Raw genomic sequence first — 25,580 nt, 5'->3', positions numbered from 1 at the left:
GGCAGGACACGTGCTCCCTCCCTCTCATCCTGCGGATTCCTCTTCTCGTTTTGAGCACAGATGGGAAGCTCTTCAGAGAACAAAGAAATCATAGGAAGAGGCAGCTTTATGCTGCCCCTCATCATGCCTGAATACACCCCTGCTCTACACAGGGATGCTCTTAGTGCGTATTTTATTCTAGTTACTTGTTTCAACGTTAAATAATGAAGTGGGAGCTCCATTTGTGTGTGAAAATCAATGTTTTACACTGCAGCGCTTTGCTGTCCTACGGTTCTAAATAATATTTATTGTGACTCCTTTTGCCTGTTGAGTTTCACATTTCAAATGGCTCCTCAGTGACGACGGCAGATTAAAAGGCAGAACCTTGCTGTCATAAAACCACGGAAGCAGCAGAAAGAGAAGAGATCTGCCTGAGATAGGCAATTGGCACGTCTGTCCTGTGCGGGGATGTAGATACAAGAGGATGTTCAAGGTTTTGTGCCCCGGCGGTACGCGCTAAGGTCCTATCTGCTTTGCCAGTTGCCTTCAAACCCGGCCTCTGTCTGCATTGATTAATTCACAAACACACTCTCAACGCCCGCCTAGGCTAAGCTCCAGCAGCCTGGAGAGGGAAATCAAGGCTTAGAAGAGCTCCTTAGCACAGATCCAGCTCCCCCGCAGCACCGCCGACCTGCTGCTCTCCCAGCACGGCGCTTCCCCGCTCCAGCCCGGTTTCCAGCGGGGCCCGTGGCCAGCAGGAGATGGAAAGCCCACGGTGCAGGGTGCTGCAGAGCCTTTGCAGGTCCCTGTTTCACCCGGCTGTGGAAATACAAGTTAGAAGGCCAGAAGGAGCGCAGGAGCTAGAAACCCTCCCATCCTTCCTGCTTTCCTCTTTCTCGGCTCCATCTTCTCTGATTAAGCTGCTGCGGGAAGTTAAAGAGGAACCTGACACCTCAGTGATTGCATTTTATTGCTGATTATATTCTATGTCATCGTATTTTACATCTCCTGTCATTTCAGTCCAAATGGACTGTGTTAAAATGACTCCTTACTCAACAGGGACCCAACCCAAAGATTGCTGGAGTCAGGTTTTAAGCCATATAGTCTTATTAGGCGATTCCTTCCCCTTCATCCCCAGTGAAATGTCCCATCTGGCCATTAGAATTGATGAGAATCTCTGTATTAATTTCACCAGGCTCAGATCAGCCCTTTAAATCTACTCATTAGCATCTTGAGTTAGATTTGCTACATTATCAAGTTAAATAGATTTTTACATCCCGTAATTTGTACCAGCTCTCCCGAGCTGGTTTAGAGAACAGAGGAGAGCTTGGCTTTCATTCCAGCTGCTTGATCTTCAACAGCATCTTAATTACATCCCCCTCACACGCTCCTGACCGTGACGCAGGAACCAGCATTGACCCAGGCTGACTCGCTGAATTCGGGGCGAGCGTCCAGTGCCGAGAAGTTTTGTTTCTTTCTGTTAATCAAAGGAAAAGGCTCTGGGACACTTTTGAGGACCACGCAGCAGCTTGGGGGGGGTCTCCATGCAGAGCCACGTTTCAGGGCAGAATCACTGAATTAAACACGTGGCTGTGTCAGAAACAATTTGGGACAACACGAGGGCTCGGGGAAGCTCCTCGGGAGAAGCGCTCCCTCCCCAGCTGGTTGGTTGCGTTTTTTGCTTCAAGTTGGTGAAAAGTTTACAGCGAAATGCACAGGTGAGAGAATTTTTTAGGGGAAACTCTCACAAAGAAATGCCTTTTTTTAGGGGTTCTCATGAAACACAGGGGGAAAACGCCTACTCTAGAGCAAAACTTGGATGGGTATGGATAACCCAAACGTTTCCTTTGAGCTAATTTCCAGTTTTTGGACATGAAAAGTCTTCCCAGCTCCTTGCGTTTCTTGCTTCGAGTCGGTTAAAAGTTTATAGCGAAACACACAGGTGAGAGAACTTTTTAGGAGAAATTCTCACAAAGAAATCCCTTTTTTTTAGGGGTTCTCATGAAACACGGGGGGAAAACACCTACTCTAGAGCAAAACTTGGATGGGTTTGGATAACCCAAACGTTTCCTTCGAGCTAATTTCGAGGTTTTGGACATCAAAAGTCTTCCCAGCTCCTTGCTCCCGCTGAACTTTCCTCCACGGCGCTTTCCCAACCGACGGAGCGTTCCGGGCCAGCGCCGGGGAAGTTTTCCCGGGAAGCAGCCGGGATGCGGGCGGCTCCCCCGGGTCCCCCCCGCCCCTTCCCTGCCTCCGCCCCCCCCCCCGCGGTGCCAGGCGCCGGGATCCGCGCCTCCCCGCCCGGTTTCCGCGGTAACGGGAGCGCGGCCCCCCCCCCCCCGCCCCCGGGGCCCCCCCCGCCGCCCGGGCAGTGCGCAGGCTCGGCGGGGCTCGGCTCGGCTCCGCACACCCCATCATGGCGCTGCGGCCGCCGGCGCTGCTCCTGCTCCTGCCCCTGCTCGGTGAGTCCCGGACACCGGAGCCGCCTCGTCCCAGGGACCCGCCGCGCACCGGGAGGGAGCGGGGCGGGGGGAAGGGGATGCGCTGCCCCGGTCGCCATCCCGGGGAAGGGGCGTCGGGGTGTGTGTGTGTTGAATTTGGGGGGGTTGGGATGCGCTGCCCCGGCTCCGTAACGGGCTGAGCGGCGGGGAGGGATGCGCTGCCCCGACCCCCGCGCACCGGGGAAGGCTGCGGGGAGGGGGGGGATGCGCTGCCCCGGCCCCGGGGGGGATGCGCTGCCCCGGCCCCGGGGGTCAGCCCCGGAGCCCGCAGCGAGGACCCGCCGGCTCCCCCCGCGGTTGCAGGGTGCTGCAGGGACTGTGTGTGTGTGGGGACACACACGGACACAAGGGAGGGGGAAAGGAGCCCAAAGCCCGGCTCAGCAAGGAGCGGGTCCAGGGCTGAGGGTGCCAGGAATGTGCAGCCTCGGCAGGCAGGCAGGGCGGACACTAGTGCCTATTCAAGACCAGGCACAGGCGCCTATTGTTCCGGGGGCCCCGCATGAATGTTTGCAGTTTTAATTGCAAAAACATTTGCTAATTCCCCTCAGGAATGAATTCGGGCTCATTTGTTGTCTGGCTATTAATAGTGGGGGGGGATGAGGAGGGGGACAGCAGCCGGTGGGCTTGTATCGCCCTTCCCCCCCGTCTGCCTGCATGGCAGAAGGAGAAGATGGGGTGGAGTGGGGTTAGGGTGACAACCAGCAACTGATAACTAAAATACACGGGGCTGTTTCCGCCTGTACTGACACACAAATAAGTGGTTTGGGTCAACTCAAGACTGAAATACTTCAAATAGTTTCTGTAAGGACAAAACAATTCTCCAGTGACTTCAGATAACTTCTTGGGCCTCAAATAAAGTGAGATTTGGGCATTATTTACCAAAAAAGTAAGCGGAGGGGTGAGAAGATGACTCTGACAGTCACCTGCAATGAGGAGATGGTTGTCACGCGCGCCAGGGTCTGTTCGCTTGCTTTTCTGTGGTTTGTAGCAGAAACAGTTTCAGCAGGAGAAATTGGGAGTGCCTCATCCTTGGAGCGTCGCGTAGTCTTCCAGGTGCTAACTCTGGATTTGGATGCTCCCCTTGAGTGAGAAGAACGACAGAGTTAACACAACTTTTCCTTACAGTTGAGCTGCGAGGTAGAAAGGTGCCTGTTTCCTTCCTCTGTGATGTGAGCGGTGCCTGTTGAATCTGGCCTAAAAGATAGCCAGATTGGAACTGAGCTACAGATACATCTGTGTTTCTTTAGAGAGACAAAAGTTGCTAAAAACAGCCAAGCACCACTAGTTTCACACTTCTGCCTGAGAACATTTATCTGGTGAGTAAACCAAGTGGTAACAGGGTTTGCTCTCCATTTAAATACAAAGGGTTACGGCCAAATGGAAGTGCCTCATGCTGTACCGATTTCCAGCTGTTTTCAGATTTGGGGTCATCAGTCCAGAAGAGTGGGCAGAAGTGAGGTTGAGAATGAAAAAGTTTGTTCCACTATTACGTACTGAGGCGCATCCCACTGCATTGAGGTTACGCTGTCAGCGGTCCCTCACATTAAACATGTACTGAGGTCTGCAGGGTTGGTGCTGGATAGCGAGGTAGGAGTGTGACCGTAAGGATGGGTTTGATGGCAATTTGTTAAAAAAAAAAAAAGGCACAAAAGGAAGCGGGCAAAGCTAAAAAGATGCTGAGATCCCAGGCTGCAAAACTCTGACCTGTGTGCTTTAGGCTGTAAGGTGCTGCTCTGGCTGCGGAGCGGGGATTGCCTCCTCCTGCAGTGTGATTGCCAGAACAGACCTTGCTCTTGATCACGGCCTTAAAACATCGCCCCGAAACGGGAGGCAGTGAAGCATGGGGTATTCAGTGCATACCCAGCCCTAGGCACTAAAAGCATCTAAAGATTCTGCACACCAGGGAAATGCCGTGGTCATCATCAGACGTCGGTGATGGAAAGGGGGCTTAAAATTGACATCAGTGTTATGTCCTACCTTGAGGTCTCTGTTGCAAGCGCCCCCCTGAAAACAGACATTTAGATTTTGAGGATTTCACATGCCAGACTGTGGAGACCTTCCTAAAACTCTCAAGTATTTCCTGTTGATAAAACACGTTGATACCTCACAGTCCTTGATGGGGAGATACAGCAAGTCCCTGGCCCATTTCATTTTTAAAGCTCAGTGTGTTCAAACCTCTAATTCTGAGGTTTTGGTAATATGTTGGATTGTGCAAAAGGCTTTTCAAAATCTACAGAGTAGTTCTCATTTCCTTTTTTTTTTTTTTTTTTTTTTAATATATGAAGTCCATCTGTCCCAGCCACCAACAACTGTTCCGAGTCAGCTGTCAGTGCCAAAAATCACTCGGTGGAAATGTTGTTAGCTCTACTGCAGTTATGATAAGTCGCTTGTTGGTATTTTCTGATGGGAAGTATTTGCAGTATTGCTTTCTTTTCAACAGGCAGTAAAAAATCAGGACAAACAGCTTTGAGAGCCGTGCCAAAATCAGAGGCTTAATAACATCTTCAAAAAAATTCTTAGGAAGGGCTTGGTGTTCCTATTTGGGTAAGCAATATCTGGCATCACCACCAAAGAGTAGTTGGATGCACATCTACTTTACAGCTGTTGACAAAGAACGTGATACCAGCACATTCCCTCTTGCTCTGAATACTTCTGAGAATTACTTGGTTACTGAAGCACAAGTAGATTCAAAGAGTAAAATGTGTTTTCTTTAGTGAGGAGAAAGAGCTGGGGACTGAGATGTTGCTCTGCTCGTGAACTTAGGTTCTTTTACTGACCTGTTTATTTTCCTTGTACAAGTTGAATTCTGGGTCTCTTGGCCCGCTACGGCTGTTTTTCAGTTATCTGTCCACGCACTGAGGATTTGCACCAGGAACACACGTTGAGTTGCCAAAAATCACCTCGACGAGTAGATAAAGCGGAATGAGCTGCTGCTTGTAGCTTCACCAACAAGGACAGAAGCTGTTCTACATCACGGCTGCGGGTGGGCCTGGTTTCTGAGCCAGTCGGCCCCTAACTTTAGCCCCCTCCAAAGGGTAAAACGTTAGTGAGCCCCGGCTTGCTCCTGCTTCCCTTGCAGCTTACTTGGATTATTATTTAAGTTTCTCTTGCAAACGGCGTTCGCTGCTTTATCCACCTTTGCAATGAGTGTTTATGTGTTGAAGCAGAACTGGCCTCCCAGCTGTATATTTAGAGCTAATGCTTCACAGTTCATTGCATCAAGCCCTGATGACCCGGAGAAGGTTCGTGAACTCCTTACGGAGCAGGCCTGAAGTGGTGGGAGGGAGTCAGCGAGGGGAAAGATTTCCACAGACCAACAGGATCTTGAGTCCTCAAGAGTCCTTTCCTGCAAAACAAGAGCGTGTATTGCGAACATGCCCCTCAACAAGATAAAACAACTGCTCTGTGTGTAAAAGCTGGTGGCCTGCTTTGAGACTGCTGTTTATATAAAAAGAGATTAATTCGAGATATAAAATTAATTAGGATAATTACATTCTCAGTCTGGCTTCTCTATCAGCTAGATTATGAACTGCACCATCTTTTTCCAATTGATAAGGGCTGTTTGCCTTCCCTCTGAACCCCTAGGGAGTATCATGTTTTTGTGAGACACAGGATCAAAACCAAATTCAACCACTAACCGTCAGTTCCATGCAGTGGAGGAGTAAGGGTGTGTGCCGTGCAACAAAACCCATTCCTTCGCTGAGTCAGGGCATGGCCTAAGAAGCAGTTAATGGCTTTAATTGCGCTAATGAATGTTCTGGACACAGTCTTAATTTTCACCCAGAGGGGCTAGATTGCTGTTTGGGTGCAGTTCTGTCAACAGCTGCGCTTGGGGCAGAGGAAATACCTGCTGGGTTGCTGCTCTGAAACTCCCATGCTGGCAATGAGAGTTTTCAGTTTCAGGAAAATATGCAGTAATATAAAAACTGGACTTTTTTTTTTTGGCTGGAAAGCTTGGGTATATGTTTGCTTATGACCCTTCAGAGTGCTAACACCCTCAGTATTAACTTGAGATTAGAGGTATTGTTTGGAGAGTTTAATTCTTTTTTTAGAGACTTACCAGCAAAAGAGTACATCTGTGGGGAGCAGGACAGCAAGGCACTCCATGGACTTCACCAGAACATTGGTCTCACTCCTGACAAACTTCTGCTTCTCATTTTAGCTAAGCGGAGGTCAAGCAGGCTTCCTCTGGGGATAAACACTGAGGGAGGTGTATATTGGAGATGTTTCCTGCACAAGAACGGCCAGCTGAGGTTCTCTTCTCACTTCTTCTGAGCAGTCGCTCACTTTGATTGCCTTGCTGCATTTCATCCTGTAAGAAAGCTTTGTGTGGCTCCTGTGCAGAAGTTCAGCTGTCTAACACACAGCTTGGAACTGCAAAACCAAGACAGCTGCATCATTGAGCTGGTGCCCAGTTCTTACTAGAGTAGCATCCTAAGCCAGGCCTTTAAATTTCTTAGAAGAAACACTAATACGCAAGAAGCAAGGTCTAGAGAGGGTGTTCCCTTGCAGTTCTTCAGTGTCTGCTGCATTGGGCATTGAAGGAAATTGCTTTTGGTGCATGTTCCAAACCAGACAACTGGCAGAGAAAAGAGCAGCAGATGTAGAAGCAAAATTTATGAATGGGAGTTGGCAAAAAAAAAAAAAAGAATTCATCTCTGCAATTTCCCCCCCTCCTGAGAACACAGTTGGGTAGAATTCCCATGAACTCACCTGCAAACTGCTGAGATGGGAGTCCAGTCAACACTGGGCTGGCATTAACTAATTCAAAAGAAAACCAGTCACATGCATGCGGTAACCTGACAGCCCACAGGTACTTGAGATAAGCTCGAAAAATTAATGGGAATTGTTCTGTCGTGCAAGAATCACTTGTCAGTATAAATAATATAATGTATTGGGTTATGTAGTGCCCCTCACGGGATGGAGCACGGGGCTTAACACAGAGTCAGTTACAAGGGGAAATGAAGGTTTCAGCGCAGCAATAGAGGAAATGAAATTAAATTGTGTTCAGATAATGCTCAACGTTTTGTTGGGTTTTTTTTAAAAGTCATAAATCCCAGGGATTTCAGAGCCAGAACACACTCTAACCTACTCGCATCGATGTACCTGATTATTACAACACAAGTGTAAGATCAGCAGGTTTTTAAGAGTCCTCTTAATTCATTTGGGCACAGCTGGCTCATTTGAAGATGTTGAGCTTTAAAACTGCCAATGTGCCAGGGACTTACTATATCTTTGGCGTGTGGCTGAAAGGCAGCAGTTGACAATGTTCAGCGGTATTTCAAGATTTTTAATTGCACTGTTAAAAATACATTTTAGTGGCCTAGGTCGGATTTTCTGCTGAGCTGGAGAAATCCACTGAAATCTAAGGGGATTTGTTCCCATTACTAGGCTGCGTTTCTAACACCCGTGGCCTCTTCTGAAAATCCCCACCGTAATAAACTTTGGAGCAATTTCTTATAGAAGTGGCCAGCATTTCACAGGTAGGGTGTAAATCAGGGTGCTTTGGTTTAGACTCTGTTTTGGAGGGTGGAAGTATAATACTTCTAAAAATTCAGGTCCACTGAAAGCGTCTGACTTCGCTGCTTACTCCTCTGCCCAAGACACTGAATTCACTTGTCATTTTTGAGTCTTGTCCAGTATGTCTCGAGATGAAGTCCTTCAATGGTTGCTGAAGGAGCCCGTAATACTCTACACATCCAAAGTAAGTCAGAATTTCAGTTTCATTAGCAGTAAAGAATAAGACTGCCAAACCGTGTCACGGAAGAGAGCTGTTTTGAGAAACCAAGCTTACCTTTTAACAGAGCCAGTAGCGCTCTGCACAGCAGTCCTGCTTTTCATCCCCAGTAGAAAGGTTCCTGCCGCTTCAGATCTCTCCAGGGTGGCTGCGTGCTCTCTCAGACCTGCTCGAGTCGAGTCGGTTGCCCAGCTGAGGATTTAATGATTTTCTCTAAACATAAATGTACACGGCTCTGCTTGATCTTTTGGGCCAAGATCAGCCATTTTTGTTTCGCTAGGATGTTATCCTTGGAAAACAAAGGGTAGATGTTGCTGCTTTTACCTGCACGGCAGTAGCATGTGCGGATCGGTGTCTGTCTTTGCTAGGTAAAAAAAGAGAAGAACCTCACTATATCAATTTGTGTCCTCGCTCAATGAAAGCTACCCAAAAGAGTAATTCATCGTGCTACTGGGCTGCCATAAAGATGAGGAGCGTTCCTTGGAGTGCTGGATGATAATGGCTGCGTGAGCAGCCCTTGAATCACAGCAGTGGAAAGAACCCAGTGTCCATAGGCGAGGCAGCATCTACCGTGTACCCTGAGGGTCCATTAAGGAGATTGCTGCCTGCTAATGGACTTCCTCCTGAGGCATCTGGCTGCTAACACTCTCTTGAATGATTTCCGGGAGCTCACACAGTTAACTGCAGGGAAGGTGTTGCAAAGTCCTGCAGCTCTTGCTGCTTCTGTCAAATAGCTTTCATCCCCTCAAAGGATCTTATCAACAGCTATTTTTAATACACACTTAAATCATTGCTTTAATCTTTTCCTTCTGCATTGATCTCCGCAAAAGCCCAAAGATAAATATTTCTTTATGCCCACCATGTTGTTTGGAGTTAGTTATTTTTAGAACCCGGAAAACATCCGCTCTGTAGTAGCGAGGTCCTGCACATCAGTAACAGACCTTAGAAAGGGAAGTCCCAGCTCTGTGCACAAAGCAGCTTTGTACCTGAGGCCAGGGGGAGTCCCTCGTCCTTGGAAGAGCGGGTGGGTTTTGTTGAGGTGTCTAGATCCCAACAACAAAGGTGGAAGGAGTAATACACAACCCCAAGTTAGGTGAATGATCTGTGCTTTGCTGAACGGGGCTGGATAGACATGAAGTGAGTTGGCTTCAAGCACTGTGGATCTCGTCGTTGATCAGCAGCTCCTACAGCAGAGGAGCTACTGGTTTGCTTCCCTCTTTGGTCTTAGCTACTCTGCTGAGATTGCACATATATACATCGATGGGGCTGGTCTGACTTCTCAGGGAGCAAGGAGGCGATGGCTTATCTCATTTAAATAGCTATTAGTTGGCTGCAGCTTGGTCAGTGCTGATGGGAGTTGCCTTTGAACCAGCGATCTGGAGATGAAAGGCAGAAGTGCCTTGTAATCGCCTTCTGCGTCTCGTGGGTTCTCCCTCAGGCAGAACTGGCTGTTTGAGTTGGTAAGCATCCTTATGTATCTGGTGTTTTCCCTTCATTCTGGCCAGTTTTCAACATCCCATAAATAACAGGGCAGTGTGGAGCTCTGCCTGCCAGAGCTGCCTTGTGTGTGCTGGAGGGGAGGTTAAACCAGGTACTAGTTTCTCTTCTTCCATCAAAAAAATCCTCTGGTGGGCCTGGCCAACACACAGCTGTCCTCACCCACAGGCGCTGCACGCTCTCCCACACAACAGGGCAAGATAAGCCCTTTGAAGTCTGCGTTCGGGCTGGCAGCAGCTTCTAAAGGCACTCCAGTGCCCCCCTCTCCCAGTTGCCGACCGCGCCTCGAGTTCCCCAAGCCAACAGCTGAGCAGCGATGGGGACTGATGAGTCCGTGGTGCTGGGTCGCTGGGGCTTTGCCAGGGGACACGGGGGCACTCCGGATTCCACTTCATTTGCTCTGTGAGCACGGGAGGACTCGGGGGCTCTTGCCCGACGATGCGCCCAGGCGTGCTCGTCGCCCGCCGTGGGTCAACAAATAGCGATTGTTCTCCTCGCCCGGGGAGGTTCCTGGTGTTCTGCCACAGGCTCCTTGGTCCTCATCTTTCTGCAACTATTTGGAACAGATCCTGTTTGGCCGTTTTGACAGTTTGACTCAGCTATTAAATGACAAAGGCAAGCTGGACCCAGGTTCACCGTGATAACAGCTCTACAGGGAGGGGAGATGAGGGTCCGATTCAGAGACGAGGCAGCTCTGTTCTGCCCGCAGCACGTAAGGGAATCCCCTAACCTTCTTGGCTGTAGCACTACACAGTCTCGAGGAGAGCGTGTTTTTGGAGCTTTTTGTGGTCTAGTGACAAACATGTCATAATTCTGGCTGCTTAGATATTTCCCAAGAGCTTTTCAATTCCTGGCTCATCCTCGGTCACTTCTGAGAGACACACGCCATACGTCTCACATCTGTCACTCAGCTTCACGTTCTGGACGTGAGGCAAAGTCTTTCTTTGCTACAACGGCTTCCCTCTTTTCCTCCCTCCCTAGTTTCCTTTTTGTATCTGTATCCCTCATTGAGAAGCAGTAGCTCCTTCAAAGAAATGCCAGGGAACCCATTTGCAGAATTTACAGCTGCTTCCCGAGGCTTGAGTGTCCTCCTCTTTAACAGCAAGCTGTTAAGCGTGTTCTTAAGTGGGAAGATAAGTGGTGGTAGGATCCTTTCATCTTCTGGCTCAGCGCAGGCTGGAGATAACTGATAAGGGGATGACAGCAAGGAAGATGCATAGGCACCTTTGGATTTAATTCCTACTTTGCAAGGCAGTCTTTAAAGCACATCTCTGGTGGGAACACAGGCTGGTAAAATAAAGCTGGTCCTTCCTTTCTCAGCATATGTCTTTTCCTCATGTCTGAGGCAGATCTTCTGTCTGTGCCAGCAGAGCCGGTGCAGAGTGAGCTAGGTTCTCCATTTCAGAGCCCTCCTTCTGGTGCTGACATTCGAGGGACTTGGCTTGAGTTGTCTCTAGACACTGTTTCGGCTGGTGATTTCATTTCCACATTTCTTTTTTTACAGCAGTCCTTTGCGGATTTGAGCTGTACTTTAAACAGGGCTGCATTTGCAGTGCGGGAGTAGCAGCCTTGCACATGATGGGCAAAGATGCATTCCTCTGCGAGGGGCTGTACACATCAGCGACAGCTTCACGTGGGTGGGAGTCTTTAGACCACTTTTTAACAGACTCCGCATTCAGTTCCAGAATTCCTGCTTGAGTCCCTCGTCTGCTGGCTGAAACAGGTGGCAAGCACATGCCTGTAAGGGTCTTTACTGGGGGTGGTCTTCAAGGTCAGCTGTATCCAGCCCACATTCCAGCTGAGTCCCTCTACCTCATCTTCTGGCCTAGCTGGCTCTGAGCCACCCAGCCCAGAGGTTCCTAACCGTGGTACACACGCTGCTTGTTGAAAACAAACCACTTGAAAGTGGTGTGTCTGTGGCCCAAGCCTGTGCCAGCCTGCTGCATTTTCCTCCAAGGAAACAGGGGGGGAAAAGCGGTTGGTGCAGAACGTGTCAGAAGCTCAGCATCAGCTCCGGGGCACGCACGCTGCCTGGTGTGGCAGAGAGGAGCTGCTCATCCCACGGCCCCGTGAGAGGAGGCAGCACCCGGTACGACTCCGGTACGTGGCAGGAGGGGCTGTCTCCACAGCAGGACGTACCCCAGGCTCTGTGGGTAGCAGCAGTAGCTGTGCAGATGAGGTCGGTGAGCTGCTGGGCATGCTGGGCTGAGGAACGTCAATAAAAGTTGAGCTGTTTGAGTCGGGGAGTTAAATAAAGCCTTTTGGCAGGGTTTTGGCACACTCCGCAAGCAAGCATGACCCAGAGGAGACAATGCCCACTGCACGGAGAAGACAACATCCAGGTGCTGCAGTTGAGGGGGTTCAGTGAGCCCTAATGAGGGCCAGGCTGCTTCCGAGTGCCCACTCCTGTCTCTACTGGTGTGTTAAACAGAGGCTTCTGCTCCCAGTGCTCCTCACGCTCTACATGGTGGCAGAGCTTTTACAGACGAGGCTACAAACCTCAGTTTATCTGCCTGGCATGCCTCCCCTCTGCTTTATCTGGGGAGCTGTTGCGTAGCTGAGCGGTGCTGGCTTTGCCACCCCCGAGCTCTTGCATCACAGCCCAAAGTGTGAACGGAGGCTGCAGCCTCCCTCTCAAATCAGCCCCCAGTGCCTCTGCACCTCGCTGTTACTCAGCACTTTTCACTGACAGGGAATTAAGTAGGATTTCTGGGTCATTGTGGGGCTGTCAGGAGGAATCGGCTCCTGTAGACCTCATTATCAAGCCTCTTTCTGCAATGCCAGACTTCAGAACAATTGCAGCCTGGTTCCCTAAACACTGACTAATGAGACAGAGCTGTTAGCAGCAGTTTGCTAAATAAAGGCTGTTTCTGCCCCAGACAGAGTAAAGCCAGACTCGGTTTTCTTAGCTGTCTTTCGCACAGAAGGTATTTCAAAGGACCCTTATTAAAATAATGAGCTAGATGTTGCTCTTGTGGTGGCTGCGTAGGGTCAGTGCTTGATGCTAGTGCCAGGTGCTTCCCCAAAGCACTGACTTCAAGTAACTCGTGCTCAAGTGACCTAAAAACCTCTCCAGCTCCCTTGGTTTCAAGGTATCTTGAGCATTTACCTGAGCTCCTGTGACTTTGTCCTGCACTGATAGTGACTTGCTGCCTTGCGGTAGACGAGCTGCTTGTAGCTCTTGGCAACCTCCATTTCCTTGGGTGCCGTGGGATGATATTCTTCAATCTTGCTTGGCATCACACACACGGCTTTGGGAAGGTGAGGGATCCAGCATCTGAGCAGGTGGGACTGCTGAGAGGACTGCCTTAGATGGCTGCTTTTGAAAGGAGCTGGAGGTTTGCAGATTGCTGATAGGATTTCTACTTCTACCTACATGCTGAGCAGAAAGGACATAGCCCCCCGCTCGAGTAGTGTGAGGCTGAGTAACCTCTGCGGATGCTCCTGTAATGAGATTTTTCATCCTGCCTCTCTTCCTCTTGTCAGAAGATGAGCTCCGAAGCATGATGAGATGGGTCTGCCTGCCTCTGGCTGGAGCAGGCACAGGAGAGCTGGGGATTATTACCTGGCCAGTTTGCGGGTTGGTTTGAAGTGGTGCTTTGATGTGGCAATGGGAGTCCGTGGAAGGTAAACGGTGTCTAGACAGGTTTTTCTCACTCTCTGTTGTTGTCTCTGAAGCAGCAGAAACAGTGCCAAACAGGCTGAATGGCTCCAGGATGCGAGAAGCAAAGCTATTTCTAGAAAGATGGAACAATGGTTCTTCAGGAGAATCCAAGCCAGCTCTCTCTGAACCCTTGTGGAACCTCCTGGAGGTGGAACTGCTCCTCTCCCTGCCCCTTGCACTGCCTGGATCAGTTAATTGCAGCTGGATCCTATTAAGGGTGCGCAAGGGAAGTCCAAGAAGTGGCCGGTGTGTTTCCAGGTGAGGTGGCATGGTCCAGGATAGGTCCATTAACCAGTGCTCTGGCCGGCAGGGCTGGGAATCCAGGACACCAGTCAATTTGGGCAGCAGTCAGAGAGGGATCAGGCTGGCTCCAGTAGTAGTGCGCTGAGAAAAGACCTCCTCGGTTTGGCTAGCTGGATGCTGCCACGACTTGCCCAGCAGAGCCGGCCTGCACACCCAGTAACAACGGTAGCCAGAAGTTCAGCTGCACTGGGAGGGAAAGAAAAGGCAGGCCATGATCTAGAGAGACTTGTCGCTGGCTGGCAAGCTGTGCTGTCAGCGCTGCCTTGGCTCTGATATGCCATCTCCCCCCAGGCTGTTTGGGAGGGGAAGTGGAGACCGCATTTAAATGCCTATTGTCTGTCCTTCAGCTGGGAGCAGAGCCAGGAGAGAGCAGCTCTGGCAGCATCTGATACAGGGGGCAGATGTTAGGGGAAGCATACTCATCCGTAAACCGCTGTCGCTGGGATTTTCAAAGGAGCCTCAAAGGTTAAGTGCCCATGTGCTGGAACGTCTACGTGAAGGTCAAGAGAGAAATCCTGGGCTCCTGGGATTCCTGCTGGGCTTGGGGAAGCTTTTTGAAGGTAGCTCTTGCCACAGGGATGAGCCTTTGCAGCCTCTGTGGGTTGTCCAGGTGACGGCTGTTCTCGGCCCCGTTTGGTTCAGCATAGCAGGGGAGAAGGGCAAAGCCACACAGTGCCAGGTTTAATCTCTCGTGGGGGCCTTCGGAGGTGCGCAGCCGAGATCAGTCTGGCTCCCTTCTCCTGTAGCCAGCTGCCAATTTATGCAGGCATGAGCTGGAAGTGGAGTTTTTCCCCATCCTGCCTGTCCTCTCCCTTCACCCCTGCCAAAGCAGGGCTCGGCCACAGGTTTCAAGCAGAGCTGGAAACTTGGCACTGAGGCAAGGAGCAGAAAAGAGCCCAGCTTGCTCTTCTATGTCTGGGTTGGCTTCTGTACTGCTGTGGGGAGTACAAATATGTTCCCAATCTGTTTGCTTCACTGACGTGACTCCAAGACACACAGGCAACAGATCCGCTGACCAAGAAGGGGCCATTGTTAGAGGGACCTTCTTGACTGTGGCTCTGCTGTGACCAGCCAGCGCTGGACTGCAGCCTGCCCCGCGCCTCGCTCACAGGATCCAGAGCGCTCCATCCTCCCGGGTCCCCCAGCTTTAACCGCACATTAGCCCAGACGAGCCAGGGGTTCATTCCCCGTCCATCCGTGTGCCCTCATCTGGCCTTTGGATTTACATGCCCATCTCTGGCAGCAGGTATTAAGTCAAGCTGTAGAGAAAAAAAAGAAGCGTTGCTTCCCCGTGAACCACCCCAGACATTCGCTGACATGTTGCTGATTGCACAGAGGCAGACGGCCTGAGCAGACTGGTAGCTTTGCTCTGTGCTGGAGCAGCGAGGAGCCAGGGGAGGGGAGTGATGGACTGATGGACACGTTACCAGTTTGGCTAAGGAGGAATAAGTCCCCCAAGAAAAACAGAGAAGAGGAAGGGAGTTACCTCATTTGTTTCCAGCAGCCAAGGCAGGGTTGTCCTCCGAGAGGTATTTCCTTAAGCTTTATCCAGACCGATTTTAGTTGCAACTTTTATGAACAATAAAGGCTTCCATGGTTTCCCTTGGAGGAACTGGAATGAATCCAAATAGATTTTAGTGCTGAGAAGCAGATTCTGTTATTAACGTCAGCCTAATCGTTTCTCTCTATCTCCTTCCCACCTTTTTTGCCATTCATACTCCTAAAAAGCCTGCAGGCGGTTATCAAGTCCGGTCCACCCTCTTCTTTAGCTGCTTCTGAAATTGCAGACCAGATTGCAGCCTCCCCTGGCTTTTCGGGTCTGTGAGAGCATTTAATATGCCTGCACCAGGCTGGTGGGGGGATCGTCCCCCGCGCCTCAGGAGAGACCTGGCAGTGCGACATGTAAACCCCAAGGCCAGCAGGACTGTGAATTCTAAGCTAGGCTGAACTGGGGACCAGCACGTGCTGCCGGGCCCGTGTCTCTCTGGGAGAAGGGCCTCTGACCAGGACTCAACTGGGAGCATTCGGCTGAGAAAATTCTCTGCTAAAAATAGCAGCAGGAGATGTTTAAGGAGAAAAACAAGTCAGGGACTGGGAGAAGTTAGTTCCCAGATATGTGGCTAATTCAGCTCCTCCAGGACAAGTAATCTTTTAACCCCTCCACGCCAAGGCTTGTTTCTGCTCCTTTAGACAAGCTTGCCTTGGTCAGGAATCCAGGTTGGGACAAGCCAGAATGGCTTTCCTCCTCACTCTTCGCTCTGGCATGGCATTACTTTCCTCCCTCTTCTGCTTATTTATGCCAGCATCTTGCTAACAGTGTTCTATGTCAAGCTTTTCATCCTTTATCTGTCTGTGACTTCATTTGGGCTCCCTTTAATTCCCGATGTACTTTCTAAGAAAATAATCTCTATTGAACCTGCAAGCGCAACTCCCCCTGCAGGTTTGCAGCCCATGCTCAGGCTGATGTTAAGTCTGATCAGATCTGCTCGCCTGGTTCAGGGCTGCCCCTAGAACAACATTTCCCCAACTCACATGTCTTCAGGCATGCACATGGCTCGCACAGCTTTCTACCGAATGCCTTTTCCCCTTGTAGATCTGCAGCCTTTGTTCTGACAGATTCGCTGCAAAGCTTCAAAGCTGCCTTACAGAAGATGGCCCCACCTCTCCAGCGTGGAATGACGGCAGTAGTTTCACAGGCTCTTGGTCGCACGCTCATAGGCAGATGTGAATGTTCCCTCGGTGCCTGCAGTCAGTCCCTTGCAACGTTCATTTGTACATGTTTTGTGCAACGCATTAGCTAGACAATTGTGTTTTATACCCGAGGCTAGAATTATACACGCAAAAAAGACAAAAATGATACTGTAAAATCGGAAAAAATGTTCTTAAAAAGAGCTGTTTTCAGTCTTGTCATAAATGATTTCTCTGTGTGCTTGCTCACGCCCTCTCCTGTTCCCTTCTCTAGCCTACTCTCAGCTCTTGGCTCTGATGACTACTAGTCTCTTCCCAACTCCCATTTTCCACAGGAAGATGACATGGTTGGTCTCTGATAAGCAGAACTTCAGATCTGTGTTTTGTTGGTCAAGCTGGAGGAGAACGGAGGATCAAGAGATTAGAGTCACAGACAGAGGAATAGAGGATTATAGGCTAAAACCCTGCGAGTCTCTGTATTGATGGTTGGGACACAGCCAGACACTAAAGAGTATTGCAAAGCCTGGTGCTGATAGCATATCCGCTTATTTCCTGTCTTTGCATTTCAGGCAGCTTTTGATATATGTGCCCTCATCAAAAGCCAGGGTCAGGCAGGTACCGAGCATCCCAGCTCCTGTCGAAGTCAAATACCTGCTGAGATCAACTCTGCGCGTTGGCTGGCGCTCAGCCTGGAAAACGTCACTTTGGCTTATGAGATTCTCAGCAATCCTTGAGTCAAATTCCCACACAAGACAAAAATAAAGGAACTTGCCCCTTTTCCCGTTACAGTTCATTCTGTCTCCCCGATCCTGGCCGTAGATTCCTGCCACGTCCCACTGACCTGACTCTGCCCCGGAGACTTCCCTTAGCATCTGTCCGCTGCAAGGAGAGCCCTGCTGGGAGGAAGGGCGAGGACAGGAGGAAGACCACTGCCCCTGGCTCTTATCACAGTTATCTGCTGGTTCCCTCCCACTTTGCACTAATTTGGTATCAGCATCTGCCACTTTTGGGAGGAAAGGGACTCGCTGAAGTGAGAAATAACGTAGGATGTGCCTGTATGGCAATTCTTGGGGCTGTCTAGGGAAACAATGGAAGGCAAGTGGGAATAGGCAGGAAGGGTTGGTTTCAAATCTGCCTTGTGCAAATATTCCCACTTCGGCGCTCACCATTTTTGTTCCTGGCCTTTGCTTTTGTTGCTGTAAGGCACTCTCAGCTGGTAAACAGGTCACAAAATGGTACATCCACTGCCAGCTGAAGTCGTGTGTTCCTTACTCTTCCTGTGACTTCCCATTCCTCAGTTTTTTCAGTTTTTTCCTCCAGTGTACTGGAACTGTACGTCCTTACTGAATTACTGTACATCCTTACTGAATTTGAAGGGACTGAGGCTTAACTGATAAATGTACAGCACTTTAACAGATGAACGTGATCACGGGGAGATGCTGTGAGAACCTCAGCAGACATCCAGGGGCCCGGCCAGTTTGTATTCCTTGGCTTTTCATGCCCTAAAGCAGAGGTGGGGACGAGCTGACCTCCTGAGATCCCCTCATGTCCCATCTTCTGTGAATGCACTAATGTTCATGGTCTGTATTGGCTGTGAGCCAGACCGGTTTGAAGATCTAATTACGCTGTCCATTTGTTAATGAAAATGGCAAGAACGGTGCTCAGTACAATGTGACTGTTTTGATACATTCCTAGCCAAGCGATCTGTAATTGTTTCCTTGTTGTCTTATTTCTCTTCTGGCTTTTGCCAAAGACTTGCTACGGCCATAATTAGAAGCTCTCCTGCCTAATGGCCTTCCCTCAGAGCCACACGGCCACCTGCCCCTGTTTTTTCCTCCTAGAGAGTTGGCTGACATCGCAAGCCCGAAGCATCTGTGTAAGGGGCTTGACCTCAGAGGCCGGTAGCAAGGCAAAATAAATGATCCGGGCAGGACTTAATCCCCTGGTTAGTGGTATCTCGTGCAACGCAGAAGCTTCGTGCCCTATTCCCTGTTGCTTACCCAAAGAAAATGAGACTTTCAGTTCAGCCTCGCGTTTCTTGGGAAGGGAGAAGCAATTCAGGAATGCAAAGGCTGGTAATAACAGCCTCTTCTACGCACAGCTTTCCTATTCATGTTTCCTTTCTGTTCCCTCTCCATTAGATTTTGAGGGGCAAATTCTAACTCTTTCCATCTTTTCTTTGAGCCAAAGATGGCCCAAAATCTGTTACAGAAAGAGATGCAATCTGACGTGCTGGAAACTCTCTAGCCCTTGCTGCTTCCATCTTAATCTCTTTTAAGTATTAGATATTAGTCATCCACCCAAGTATTGCTTCCTTCCTGTCTCGCACGTACATTCAGTCCTTTCCAGGAGAAGAGCCAGAAACTGGGGTATGAGCTTGGGAAAACAGGAGAGCTAGGATCAGATCACGCACAGATTAGGATGTTGGGCAAGGCACGTACAGCCACATCTGCACAGTATTAAATGCCCATCTTCCCCTTGATGTCAGCAGCACTGAGATACCTTTGCGGAGCTGGCTCTTGGTCTCTCGAGCCGTGTTCTGTCCTGATGGGTGAAAAGCTGTTTGAGTAAAATGGGCTAAGCGTGCTAGGCCCTTCCACCCAGAGCTTTCTCCCCAGGTTGCCAGCCATGGGCTTGGCTCTGGCTCTCTCCTAAAACCATCTGTGCTCCCTTAGGGAGGGCAGAGCATAAGAACCTGCTGGTGGACTAGGTCCAAGCTCAACACGTCCAGCCAAGAGCTCAGACTTAACTCTAAGACCGTGAGTAAGCTTGAACTCCTCCTGTTCAGACAGCTCCAGAGCATGGCTCAGGATGCCTCATCCTAGCATGGGCCTAAGGATTTGCAAAGGGGGTGGCGTGCAAATCTGATCTTGAGAGCAGGCTGTCTCATTTTGGTGGAGGGGCCTTAATATCTCATCTCTAAACACACTGCAACGCCACGGGCAAAACGGCAACCAAAGATTGTGAAATTCTCACCTCCAGAAGCCCTTGTCAGATGGATATTTGAGGCAGCGTGTCTGCAGCTGCATCCCAATGTGACGAAACCAAACTTTGGGAAACCACCAGAAAGCACTGTGCGGTCTTCACCAGGCAACACCTACATTTCCCTCCCAGCAGGGGAGAGAGGAGGAGTGTTTGTCTGCAGAAAGACGCTGCTTTGCAGAGAGGCTTTTGTCTTAAGAGAGCTCCATATCTCCTTGATAGCAACTTGTTTCACTTACTGAGGGTGAGTGTGTAGGCTGCGTGTATACCGATGGCTTTGCTGTCTGATTAGGAGGTAGAACAGTAAATCCTCCTGCCCGAAAGGGGGGGAAAAAAGGCAAATGAAAAAAGGCTGCGTGCATGGTCTGGATGCTAATGGGCCTTCTCTGCAGCAAATACAGTCAGGTCTTTAAGGTGCCAGTTTAAATCAGGAGTTTAAATCAGGAGATTTAAACAGGTTTAAGATTTCGTTCCAGAACTGTACGTACTCTATTCGCAGACAGGCATCTCCCTGCCTTCTCTAGTGGTGAGCGGGAAGAGAGCAAATTAAGAGGAAAATCCGAAATTCTTACATCTTCAGATGAACACAGATACTCAGTAGTCTTCCGCACAGCTTGGTCCTGTGGGGTTCTGGTCCTGCTGAGACCACCAGAGACTCCCTGATTATCAGCATTTCAGAAGAAACGAGTGCCATCAGCTAGCTACCTTAGAGAGGAGAAAAGCAAAAGCCAGAACCATGTGGGATGCCAAACACTGCGCTGTAATGTTGCGTTTGCCTTCTCTAGGTTAATTATGCTTCATGTTCCCTGCCCAGGCAGGCACATCTCCTCTGTTTGTAGGTGTCTATCAGAGCTCTGGCACCCTTTTAACGGAGCGGTACAAGCCATGCATCTAAAATAAGCCATGCTGGTTTATGATAGCTGGTAAAAATAAAGCCTTACTAGCACAGGCAGCTATAACGGCACAGAGGATTTACAACTGAGTGGGTTTTTCCAGGGTGGGCTGGCCACAGTCTGGTGATGGCCTTTTTATAACCGTTATCAGCTCCCACACAGACCAGGTCCATCTGTTACTTAATTTGAACGGAGTCACTCCTAAGCTTTTGTCCGCTAATCTCTGGCTGCACATCTACATTGTTCTCTAGCAGGGCAGCCCACCCGTGAGTCAGGCTTGGCTTGCTGGTCTCCGGGAGGCGCCACGGAAAGCTGGAATAAAAGAAAGGCGTGCAGCTCGCTCGGGTGACTTGACCAGCATGGTCCAACTGCCTGCTCCCTTGTAGCAGCTTGAAGGGGCTTTTAACCTGTGGCTTGGATGCCAGAGCAAACCTAGAGCCAGCTCCTTGGACCAGAGGTCAAAGTTAAGACTGAGGGCTACAAAACATTTACGGACCCTTTATAAATCCAGTCTTTATAGATCACAAGTACATTTAAGTCCCTTAAGCTACTCCCAAAACGCCAGCCAAAGGACAGTTGGACAAAAAACCCCCAAAACTTAGCAGAGTGGGTTAGGGGTTTTTTGGATCTCATTCCTATGCCACCTTATCTGCACTGGCACGAGTTGCATTGTGGGATCGCAATGAGATGTGCTGGAGATAGAGAGGAGGGAGGATAAAGAGCCTGAAACACTGAGAGACAAAAGGATGGATATTCCGAGATGCAGATTTCTTTCTGAAATTTAGGGCTTATGGTGATTTGCTCAGAATAAGCTGAGGGCAGACACCTGGCCTCCCTTTTCCTTGTCTTTTCCAGCCCAGCACTGTGTGGCTTCCTCTGCTCTTCCTCTGGAGGTTTCTCACACACTTAACAGCTTCCTCCCTCCTGCACACACACAGAGACCACTTCTAAGGCAGGGACAGTCCTGGGGTCAGCTGGGCTGCCCTTAACAGCAGCTCTGGTGTCCTGCCTGCTGCTCTGATCATCTCTGCTGTCCCGTCCTTGTCACCGCGTCTTTCACTGCAGCTCACGGTACTGAGGATGGATGCCCCGAGGGGCATCTCCACACTGGCAGTCATAAATCTGCTGACACGCAGAGGGTTCGGCTAACACGCTTCTAACACCTAACAATATATCACTCGTTCTCACTCCGTAGCACACCTGCTACACCGAGTAACCATCCAGAAAGCGAAGATGCTTAACAAGGCATGTGGTTTGTAGCAGCATTCCCACATGGCTTAGTTGCGTTTTGAATTGCAAATCAAGCGATGGCTTAGTGATGATGGACACCTCAAGCAAGGCATATTTTTGTTGCTTTAGTGGGCAGGTGTTTAAATACAGCTGCATGTTTTTGTACTGCTTGTGCCTGACAGTGCGTTAACTAAAATTACCGTATCAGATAACTGCAATATTGGCAAAGAAGCGTTGAACGATACTGCTGCATAGACTGTTGGCAGCAACTTATTTGAACTGTTTCTTGGTCATCCTTTTTACCTTGTCGATAATACTTTAGGAATACTTCACCTCCTCTTCGAATTTCTGCCTAGAGTTTTTAAACAAAGAGATTGGGATGGAAGGTCAGGCTTTACTTTAAACCTTTTTATGGAGGAGATTGAACACAGTATAGATGTCTATAAAGCTGCTAGGTTTTTTCTGAAGCTATAGTTTCAGTGTACCGTTTTAAAATGATTCAGATAATGAGTCACAGTAACAAGCATGGGCTGGATCTCTTTAGCTGAAAGAAGTGCCATAAGAATATGCTATAGACTTCGTTGCCTTGTCCTGGATTCTATTTTGGAGAACTGATGGCATTTGGGATTCAACCATATGTCTGGCTGAGTCTGTAGCACATACAGATCTGGTAGGTATTCGGAGATGTAGCACATACAGATCTGGTAGGTGCGTCTGTTGTGGCATGCGTGCTGCTCTGGAAAGGAATGCACGTCTAGGCCCGGCTGCTCTCCAGATCCTGGGTGCCTTGGAAGTGAGATTTACATAACACGAAACCTTTGCTGCTTATTTGCACTGGGCTGAAAGAGGCCTAAAGGAACCTCTTTGGAATACTCTTTTTAAAAGGTGGAAGTCGCCGCTAATGGTGATTTAACACACAAAACAAAGCAACCCCTAAGTGTGGTCACCAAAAAGACAACACTGGCCAACAGCTGGCAAATGTGACATAGCAGAGATGCCCCGGCTCCTTGGCCAGGAGAGTGCTGACAGCTGGGAAGCACTGCCTTGGTGCAGATTCCTCCAGCCCCAGGGAGACTGGGGAACAAGGGACCCCCCAAAGTAATGCTGAGAAGAGCTGGAAAGGAGCTATATGGTCACTTGAGGTTTTTGTTTCGGGTTGCTCCCTGCAGAGCTGTAGTCTTCTCGTAATTTAGAACATGCTATTTGCAGTATTCTTCTGCCACACACGGAAGAATAAATCTGTTTTAGCAGTGATTTAAGCAGCCCCATTGATCTCTGCCCACAGTCAATACATGTAATAATGTCAGAACCTCTCACACAGTCTCCAAGGACTCAGCTTCTGTCTAAAATTTGTTGACATCCTGCTTTGTGCCTGGGGATAGACCTAAATCTCTTGTGTTTAGTGGGTGGGAAAAAGCCTGCTGTGAACAATTTCCGAGAAACGAGATGGGGCCAGAGTCTGGTGGAGTCCCACTGTCTTGGAGTGAAGGAGTCGTAACTCCTTCAAAGTAACACAACACTGTGGTATTGCTGTCTCCACCTTCAACTGAACTTAGATTGCAGCTACAGTAGATGGACTTCAGTAGAACTGTTACCATGCTTCCTGCTTGATGGGACACAATTTTTCTCAAAAAAAGATCTTGTGTAAGCAAGACTGCATAACAAAACCCAAACTGGTACATCAAGTTTCCTTTAAGGAATGAGGAACCCTTTCCCTCCCCAAGCTGAACCCCCCCAACTCTCTCAGCCTGTCCTCACAGGGGGGTGCTCCAGCCCCCCGAGCATCTTCGTGGCCTCCTCCGGCCCCGCTCGAGCAGGTCCGTGTCCTTCTGATGTTGGTGCCCCCAGAGCTGGACCCAGCACTGCAGGGGGGTCTCCCGAGAGCGGAGCAGAGGGGGAGAATCCCCCCCCCTCACCCTGCTGCCCACACTGCTCTGGATGCAGCCCAGCACACGGGTGGCTGAATCTCACAGCAGAAGCAATCAAATGCCTCGTTTGTATGACATGCCCTACACTGTTGTTGAAAACAAAGATTTCAAAAGGATTTTCCCAAGACTCTTTCTTGTTTTCTGGTGACTAGCTACTTCTAATGCTCTGGGGTTTTGCTGGGATTAGTGAAATCTGTTTATGCTCACAAGGGAGCAAAAAGCAAGGATCATAACCCCAGACAGAACACCCGAGAGGATCAAAGGATGAACAGAGCGAAAAGAACGTGTCAGTGTCTTGTGGCATAATTACCTTTTTTCAAGGGGTAGGTCTGGAAGCACCAGGCCTGAGGAAAATAGACTCTGCTTCAGAGCAGACGTGAACAAATTACTTGTGGTTGCTTAGACCACCTCCTGACTGAAAGAAACCAAGACTGGAGCACCTGCTTCGACCTGCCGAGAACCAGCTCTGGAAATGGCATTCTTCTGGCTCTGCCAAGTGAAGCATAAGCAGACTGAAAGCAAAGTGCTTGCTGCACTGCCCTGTTACTCAGCTCTGATACACAAGACTCCTCCTAAATAGCTGCATCATAGCCCAGAGCACTATCATCTTAGTTCAATATTGGATTTCTCCCAAATGCTGCATGAATGTCTCAAGTGCAGAAGGGGGAAGGGTGGAAAGGTCCTGCTAAGAGCAGTTTTGGCTGGGCCAAATACTAGTTTGCATCGGCCGGTGGCTTTTATGTGAGTAACAGTTATTTTTTACACAAAGGCAGCTTCTAAACCTTGCCAAACTTCAGCTCTTTCCAGGGGTCTTTGGGGTGTAAGCACCAAGAGCCAAGGCACCCAGGAAAGTGGCAGCATTTAACAAACAGTGAGGGACAAGAATCGTCAGGGAACATTTCAAGAATGCTGAAAGGATTTTAGGTGTTCAAGGCCCTTGAGCTCTCAGTGCCGGGGACTTCACAGCTCTTGGGTGTTTCTCAGACTGCTGCCTTGCTCTGTTACGCTGTCTGATCCACTCCACCAGAGGAATTTTGCCCCTGCATTGTCAGATTCTCTTCTGTCCAAAAGCTTTGGCCAGCACATAGAAATTTCCAACTGTGTCATGATGCTAAAGATCCTTTCTCCACATCTCCCTTCAGCTTCCCTTTCTTTCTATTCAGGTTTGTTATGACTTTTTTACTCTGAATAGGACAGTTTTAACCTTTAGATACATCTCATGTCACTGAGGCACTGGTTTCCGTCATCTTTAACTTGCCGTTTGATCGAATGCCCAGTGAAGGCAGTGGACATCCTCCCTTAGATTTCAACAAACTTCTGATGGGATTTGTAATGGCAAAGTTGCATACGGGGCCGTGGCGTGCCCCTCTAGCTGATTATCTGGCACCCATTATAGTATGTATCCTGCTTCTGTAAGACAGGGCTTTGGAGCAGCCTATGTTTTGTGAATACTGACTGAGGGTTCCAAAATACCCTCTGTGATGAAGGCACAGCTTGCCTCTTCCTTCTGCGCCGTGCCAGAAGCTGCCTGCTTGTTCCCTTCTCCCTCAGGAGAGTGGTTGGTACGTGTGGGTATCCAGCAGCATGTGAATGTTGTTGGTACCTGCTCCGGTGAAACGCACAGCAGAAAAGACAGGGAAGGCAGATTTTTCAAAATAAAATAATACGTGAAAGAGGGAAAATAACTGTATTGCTTGGAAACACTTTGGTGCTCAAGAGAAAGGACAGTAAAGAGAAATAGCTTGTGGTATAAGGATGCCTTGTGACATTGCATGGTTGAGCTTCTGTCCCAGTGTCAGGCTGGCTGGGACTCTACCCAAAGAGCTGAACTCCTCTGTTTTCTCCTGAATTGCAGCTCTTTCATGATTTACTACCTTGCATTTTACATTACCACGCCAAGTCTTAAAATAGTTGAAGATGTAACGGGCCTATGTGAGAGGCCTGGCACATTTCATCTTCTAGGAAGAACTGAGCGGAACTCCTGAGCTTGGTCTGCTTCCTGTCTTTTCCTGATCATCAAATTAATCTGCAAAACAATACACTCGCTCTTGCATCGTCAGAGTAAGCCTTCCTTTACCATCTAAATAAGCACAAGGCACAAGGAAATGGCTTGTGCTGGCACTGGTTTTGTGCCATTGTATTAATCATCCTCTTTAATTGCTATTTCTAACAATGATA

The 25,580-nt window shown here is 49.3% G+C and overlaps 1 protein-coding gene across 1 annotated transcript in view; it reads left to right on the top strand.

Moving 5' to 3' along the window:
- Nucleotides 1-2,339: 2,339 nt before the first annotated feature.
- The window catches only part of JAM3 (junctional adhesion molecule 3), a 31,258-nt gene continuing 8,017 nt past the window's right edge, over nucleotides 2,340-25,580 (top strand). The window contains exon 1 of the mRNA XM_074848789.1: nucleotides 2,340-2,441. Coding sequence (XP_074704890.1) covers nucleotides 2,396-2,441 — 46 coding nt within the window. The 5' untranslated portion in view covers nucleotides 2,340-2,395. The remainder of the gene's footprint in view (nucleotides 2,442-25,580) is intronic.

The sequence above is a fragment of the Strix aluco genome, chromosome 23 (assembly GCF_031877795.1).
Source record: "Strix aluco isolate bStrAlu1 chromosome 23, bStrAlu1.hap1, whole genome shotgun sequence".
NCBI lineage: Eukaryota > Metazoa > Chordata > Aves > Strigiformes > Strigidae > Strix > Strix aluco.
This window is presented reverse-complemented; position numbering and strand designations above follow the sequence as displayed.